This window comes from Anneissia japonica, unplaced genomic scaffold (genome assembly GCF_011630105.1).
Source record: "Anneissia japonica isolate Jap-2015-1 unplaced genomic scaffold, ASM1163010v1 scaffold288184_len555535_cov198, whole genome shotgun sequence".
Taxonomy (NCBI): Eukaryota; Metazoa; Echinodermata; class Crinoidea; order Comatulida; family Comatulidae; genus Anneissia; species Anneissia japonica.
The window spans coordinates 516,526-524,131 of record NW_022698468.1 but is presented as its reverse complement, the minus strand read 5'-3'; the positions used below and the strand labels follow the sequence as shown (position 1 = coordinate 524,131).

At 35.8% G+C, this 7,606-nt stretch overlaps 2 protein-coding genes across 4 annotated transcripts in view; one reads left to right on the top strand and one right to left on the bottom strand.

Annotated features, from left to right (window-relative positions):
• Nucleotides 1-1,239: 1,239 nt before the first annotated feature.
• LOC117102666 (mediator of RNA polymerase II transcription subunit 7-like) lies at nt 1,240-3,902 on the bottom strand. Its single transcript, XM_033243046.1, has 2 exons — nt 3,725-3,902; nt 1,240-3,258 (listed from the first exon to the last, which is right to left on the bottom strand). Exon 2 carries the CDS (start codon nt 3,244-3,246, stop codon nt 2,560-2,562), a length of 687 nt encoding a protein of 228 aa, XP_033098937.1. The 5' UTR covers nt 3,247-3,258; nt 3,725-3,902; the 3' UTR covers nt 1,240-2,559.
• A 2,624-nt stretch (nt 3,903-6,526) lies between these two features.
• The window catches only part of LOC117102665 (tyrosine-protein kinase Tec-like), a 41,664-nt gene continuing 40,584 nt past the window's right edge, over nt 6,527-7,606 (top strand). For all 3 annotated transcript variants that reach the window (XM_033243045.1, XM_033243042.1, XM_033243044.1), the window contains exon 1: nt 6,527-6,764. The gene's annotated coding sequence lies outside the window, so the exon portion shown is untranslated. The remainder of the gene's footprint in view (nt 6,765-7,606) is intronic.

The following is a 7,606-nucleotide window of genomic DNA, read 5'->3' as shown; positions in this document are numbered from 1 at the left end:
ACACACACACGCACTGGCGCCACCCCTGATGGAGGTTCTAATTAGCCCCTTGGTTAGGACCGCTGTCGGACCACTTTTTGTCAGCAAATTTCTGGAGCCACTGTTACATATAACTGTCAGTCATGTATTTTGGTGATTTTCAATGTAGGACATGTTCAATCAAAGAATCAATATATTTTTCCCACCCTGATTTACCGATCAATATTAAAATTAATCTATGTTAAACAATATGTTGATTAAAAATCAGTTGTTTAACTAGACACCTGCCACACAAACCCCTAATTAATTAGGTAACCAATTACGTTTTTAAAGAGTGGAGTGAGGGAGAGAGGAGTAATTATACACAATTACAGTCGCCCGGGTTTCTATGATTTTTAGCAACTTTTGTCTCTAATTCTAATTAGAATAATAAAGATAAACGACAGTTAATTGTTCATTTGGAACCACAGAAAAGTGGTCTACAGGGGCGGATTTAGGGAGGGCCACCCCTCCCCCTTTTGGAAAGAAAAAAAAGAAAGATAAAGAAAAAATTGATTGCCTAAAACGCCTCAGAGGTTATTTTCGGACGTCTAGAAAAAGAAAAAAATCAAGGGGAATTCCCCCGGAACCACTAGGGTGGCGTTATTTCGATCGCCCCCCCCCCTTTTTTTTTTCGGACATCCCTTGATCCGCCCCTGGTCTATACCTCTAATAGAGGGAGTGTTTAAGGTGTCTTTAATGAGAGGGAGAACTGTGTATACACATGATGATCAAAATGATCCAAACAATCGTAATCACATAATCAGTGATACAATAGTTTTGGAATTTCCGAATCAAGATTATATGCAAAAAACGAAACCACATTACAATAATGTAGCAATATAATACCTACTACTATTTTTTCGTTAGTCTTTATTCTTTTTCTTGGACGCACCGTTACGTACGTGTACCATTGTTGTAAAACTGTTTCCAAATAAAAATATTGAGCATTGCTCAGTGTATAGGCACGAGCATGTAAATAATATCGTATTTTAAACTTGCCACAAGTCCATTATTTTTTCTCATTCTGGTCAGAGCCACCAACGAGCAAGTTATTTAGCGAGGGAATAAGAAACTTTAAAAAAAAATAGTCTGAAAAAACAGAAATTGAGTATGGGACGCCAAATAAATTTGGTATGGCGTGCACTAAGTGCAATATAAATTGAGTAACCCAAAGTTAGGGCCAATTGAATCCATTTACAGTAGTAGTACAGTAGTTGCAAACCTACACTTTCATAATGATAGCACTTGTCAATTTGATATGTAGGCCTAGTTCATAAACGACAAATATAATACTGTACTGTACATAACTTTTATTGTCATTAACGACTACAAGGAGCTCACATAATTGCAATTTATAAATGCTAATCAGTTCCCATCTATTTTAATTAAAAATAAGATCCCAAGATACAGTTTACTGCATTTATGTAGTGTAATTACTATGTCAACATTTTGGAGGTCTGCAATCATAAGCAATGCTTGTTTATATAAACAGAAAATGTAAACATTCTGAACTCTCTAGCCTGTAATTGGCAGTTGTGAATCAGGTGTCTTTATTTATATCAGACTAGACATCATAATACTGTACTGTAAAATTATTGTATTACTATAGTACAAGCCTACCCCAAGTAAAGGCTGGTTTCCATAAAATTGCTACACGCTATGGCTGACTCCTTTGGCGATGCTGATTGGTCACTTGCACCAGGGAGTGTTCCCAATTGGGTTGGGGACAGCTACACAGTGCAAAGATTGCAGTGAAAACGCTGTAGCAACCGTGTAGCGATTCTAAGGAAACCCAGCTTAAACTGCCTTTAATTATGCAAAATGTAATCCTTGCATAATGTATGCTCACCTTCAACTTTTGGAAATAACACTCTGTGCATTGTGAGGCCTAAGTTCTAGACTGGACTTTCTGTGGTACTTCAGGTAGACACCTAGCCTAGCTAGGCTCACTATAATGTTTGCACTTTCTGATCCTCCGGAAATATCACACCCCCAAAATTGGTAGTTTTGTAATCAAGGACGTAGGCTTATGCCCGAGAAGTTACTATACTTACAGTATGCTAGTGTGTAGTGGCGGAAATTGAAATAGAGAGAGCCCAGGAAGTGAATTCACAGATGGAGTTTCTATACCACTTTCAGCCCTGCCATGGTTGGGAATAAGGTAAGAAAATTTATGATTATGGCACTTCTAGATGGCCGGAAATGGCACTCTCAGCCTTAAAATTTGAATATAATTTTCTTTCTTTCTCCTTTAAAAAAAAAAAAATTTTGAACAATTCAGAAGGGTGAAGCTGCACCTACACCCCCCCCCCACCCACCTCTTGAATCCGCCGCTGGTGTGAATGGGTGAAAAATCCAATAGAGTATACCATATTACACATTAGTCTATTTTTATTGTAAAAAGTTTCCTTTATTGTCTTTTCTGTTCCACTGTCACTTTCATGCTTTTTTGACATTGCCTGATTCCTGTTGTTCGATCTCGATTGCTGTAACTCCCCCAACCCCTTGAATCCACCACTGGTGTGAATGGATGAAACTTCAGATAGAGTCTACCATATCACACATTAGTTTATCTTTATCGTAAAAAATATCCTCTGTTGTCTTTTTCTGTTCTACTGTCTCTTTTGCATCTTTTTTGACATTCCCTGATTCCTGTTGCTCGATCTCAATTGATGTCACCACTTTACTTTCTATGTATCCTATGTTTGATGGCAATGACTCTAGACAATTCTGCAGTGATTCAGTCACCTTCTCCAAGTGTTTTTGAAATCGTTCTGCTGTATCTAGTCTTTGCCTTTTTTGCACTTCCATCATAACTCGTAATGTCTCCCTCGCTTGGTGAGGTCTGAACTCATTGATCAAATGATGCATGTGAATAAAAACCAAGTTAATGTCCTCAACTTTCTGCTGTCTGTGTGGACTTTGTGGGGCAGTGATCAAAATGTCTACCAAATCTAAAAAATTCACGAGAATCGAATGGTTCAGACGTTTCAACTCTTCTTTGTGATCAAACTGTTTTGGATGCAGCCGCTGTAGTCCCTGTGTTTCCAACTGGCGTATAATAGCATCATCTGGTTGAAATGTTGCACCAAACATATCATATTTATCAGGAGGTGGACGCGGTGGGCTAGGAATATTTCCATTTCGTATTCTCTCATCAGTGTAGTTCTTTATGTATTGCTTGGGCGGCAAAGGCAATGAGCTAACTCCCTGATCTTCAGCCATATTTTGTCAAATCTATAAAAAATAAAAATCATAAAAAAATGGGTATTGAGCTAGAAAAAAACTGTCAGTCTCAACGTGCCAATATAATAATAATAAGTATTTCATCATGCACGGAGGATATCTCAATCAAAAACCAATGCAAAATCATTGGAAAATATAAGTGCAGAACCGTAACTACTGCAGTGCTTATATAACATTATTGGTTGTATATTGAGAGAAAGGCCAAAACAAAGGCTAATTTCCTGTATAAACATAACCGCCAAAATGTGCTGACGCAAGTCTTGGCGCCAGGCCTAATTTTTGGACGGGGATATATAGGCCTAGGCTAATTCCCCGCGCAAGCCTTATTTTACATTGAAATGGTACGTTGGCCTACGGGCCTAGCCTAGGCCTAGTCTAGGCTTAGGCCTATATATAATACGTTAAGCCAAAAATGCTAATTTAAATATTTTGATCCTTTTTTCACATTTATACCTACCAAATCAAACAGTAATTGTTAATATTTATAAACAGCCTATCAACTCCCACTTGGTCACCGTGACCCTAGTCTACAGTAGGCCTATAAACTTGCTATTTTCCTGCACCTCCCCTTTGTTTTGGTAAAAGTTGGCCTAGGCCGAGCTGTATTTTTTGTCGGCACTATTTCCGTCATGGAGAAATTCACCAGATAGACGATCTCTGAGTAGCCGAACAGGCGATTCCATTAATTTTGTAGGTGAATTGTATCCATTGTGAATGCATTACAGTATATGATTCTATCAATCATTTTATTATACTGAATACTGAATTGCTTTCTTTGTCCATCATAAAATAACAGAAATGCTTCTTGAGACTGGCAAATATATTAGTAAATGGTTATAATTAAAAATTATATGTAAAAAGGTAAGCTGTTGCATTTGCACACATCCACAAAATATATAATATGAAACAGAAAATACATGATAAAACATTACACAGTATTATTATTATTATTATTATTATTATTATTATTATTATGACTGCCATCCATCATATCTTTATTATTATTATTATTATTATTATTATTATTATTATTATTGCCAATCATTTTTATTTATTTATTTTTATTATTATTATTATTATTATTATTATTATTATTATTGCCAATCATTATTATTATTGCTGATGATGTAAATTAATAATATGAATGGCATTTGTAGCAAAAGCATATTTTGATCTGTTAGTTTTAGTTATTGGAACATGTAGTCTGCGTTTTGTAATGAAATATTTACTAAGACGATATCGGATGTTCAACATCATTAATTAATCTATTTGCTGCCTTAACTACCCAAACTTCATACAATTCATTGAGGTGCGGCACCAATGGTTCTTTTACAATGTATGCTTTCTTAGTAATGCGATTTAGTCTATTTTTCTTTGTTATTAATAATATTTCCATAATTACATATCAGACAAAATGACTTTGGATTATGTATTATAAACAGTTTTAGCAAAGAGTTATCGATACTGATTTTCATTTTTGCATGCATTCTTTGATTGGCCATTTTAAATATTTTATCTGTGTTTGCTTTCTATGACAGTTTATCAATGACAAACTCTAAATATTATATTCTTCTACTAATTCTACTTCATCGCCATCTATTTTTATAGGAGTTATATAGTCTTTGGTTTTTCATAAATCTACAATCATCTCATTTGTTTTACCTACATGGAGCTTTAAATTATTTGATTTACTCCATTTAACAAAATCTGATACGATATTCATTTTCATTATATTGTTTAAACTTAAAATGTACACAGTAGGCCTAATAACAGTGTCATCTGCATATTTAATTACTCGGAACATGAATCATTTTATACCTGAAGACAGAGGTAAAAAGAAAATACAGCACAGGAGATATAAAACAACCTTGTGGTATTCCTAATTTTGAGTTTGAGTGTGCCATTTCTGGCCATCTCATGTAACGTAAAATCATAAATTTTAATTTTTTCCTCATCCCCAACCGGTGGATACCCTACATCCTGAAAGTAGCTTCCTGGTGGCTTACGAGAGGTATCAAATGCACTAATTAGATAGGGAGAACAAACGGGACCATGGGATTCAGACGTTAAGGGAGGTGATTTCTTTCGCGAGGTGGTCGCAGCAGGGAATACCAGAGAAGAGTTAATTTCGAGATTTACTGAGTGACACTGCGTGTGCGCCGGGTCTCAGGCCGGGGTCACTCAGTTGCTCAGTAAATCATGAATAAAAGGAGGGTGGTTTACATTTAATTTATTATATTACGGTATTATCGGGATATCTTTTTGCTTTGATTAATTTTAGTTGGGTCGGACCTGCTTGACCAGCGGTCGCTTCAGAAATTTTCCGACGAGGGGTCTGACGTGTCCGACGGAGGGGTTAAAACCAAAGGGCAGATGAATCCTCGGTCGACGGCCTGGAATAAAGAAAAATCATTTGAGGGTTCATTGTGCAATTTTTAACGCAGTGAACTAATGGATTGGGTTTGCTTTTGTATTGTCTTAATGTGATGTTTTTGCTTTTTGATTTTTTTTCTCTCGTTTTTGTTTTCCTTTTGTACAAAATATGTCAATTCAGCTTTTTGCTGCTAATGTATTTTTTTTATAAAGGAGTTTTTTTGAATAAAGATACCGATTATACGTTCATGGGGTGAGATTGTTTAGTGTGGTCCAAAATGTGCTTTTAAACCACAATATTAGAGTGTATAAGAGACAGGTGTTGTCCAACCCGACCTCAACCTAAAATCTCATTTTAACAAACATCAAGAGGGAGAGTGCCTTGTTGGATGCTTGGAAACCGGTTACAAATAATAAGTCATTGATTTACAAGCATCTTACAAAAATAAGAATGAAAATTCGTTTGCTGGCATTTTTAATTTTATAGCTTTAGGAAGCAGTACGTACAAGACATTTTGAAATAGAATCATCTTTATGAAACAGTTAACAATCTTTATTTAATTTTACCCGTGCAAATTAATGGAATAATCAAACATGCGCACAAATACAATCGAGTGTGCGAGATAATTGCCATCATGTAGATCATGTTTTGGTAGATGTCATTGCAGCAAAATGCACAAGCAACAAACGTTAGGTCAACATTCTAGAACACTTAGCTTTCCTAAAAAATAACAAAAATAAATTATTATTGTTGAGATGGAAGACATTTAGTGAAATTATTAATATTATGTAAAGTAATTTTTTAATCATCAATTTAATTTTCATATTTTATATACATAAAATTTGATATTGATATACTGTTTTTTTTTTTCTTCTAATAACTTAGGTCCGTCCACAAGTTGTACCAACTAATTTCCTGGTTTATGGAGAAGTTTTACAAGAGTTTTTGAGTTTGTAAGTTACAGAAGTAAATAGTTTTTTTACATTTCAAGGCAACTGATATCACAAATATTACGTTAGAAGCTGTACAGTGTATTTGATCAACATGCCATCACGATTTTAAATGCGTTTTCGAGCTATGAAGTTGCAACCGTTGTAAGCCACGGTCAGCGAGGTTGATCGATGTAAGTTTTATTTCTCTGTTGTTATTTTTTAGCCAGGCCTAGCATAGGCCTCTCTAGGCCTATGTAGGGAGATGGCAGGCCACATTAATTAAGGAGAGTTTAGGCCTAAGGCCCTAGGCCTATGTTTGTTCACATTTTTTTTAACAAACCGGTTTTCTTTATTTTATTTTTTATTTTTATTTTATTCGGCTTTACACTGGCAACAGTACAAAAATATATATATAAATATAAAAGAGAAATTCCTTCCAGTGAGAGAGCGTATCAACGGGTGCGAGCACCTCTAACTAACACGACACGCTCTCCAAATGCACAAAACCCAACGGCAAATACGTAAAAATATAATTCGAAAAGAAAAAAGAAAATAATTACACAGTTCTACATACATAAGGCATCTTACCTAGGGCATTGTCTTCTACCTAGGGCATTGGCTTCTAAACAGCCCAAATTCTCTAGCTTTAATGCTTAGGCTAGGCCAGGCCCGTCCGTATCTACTCTGCTGTGTTACTCGTTCCCTACCTACTAGCCTAGGCTAGTATACATACATGTAGGCCTAGCCTAACCCTAGGGCCTAGCCCTTTTAGGCCTAGGAAGGGGTAGCCTTGGCCTACATACAGTACAGAGGAGAGCTGTCATGTTGTTACAGAAGGAGGCATTCAGTGAACAAGTTAAGTTCTCATCTCTTACGGACTGATAGCCTATGTGTAGAAAGTGGTCAGACTAACACTCACTGGTTACTTTAATTTAGCCAAGGAGAGCCTTCAGCGGCGCTAATGCACTTTGGCACCTAACTTTTAATTCTTAATTTTTTTACATCAATGTTCTTCTCACAGTCATAACACATA

Excerpts from the sequence above, each read along its gene's own strand:
- LOC117102666 (XM_033243046.1), bottom strand. The coding sequence starts at position 3,246 with ATGGCTGAAGATCAGGGAGTTAGCTCATTGCCTTTGCCGCCCAAGCAA.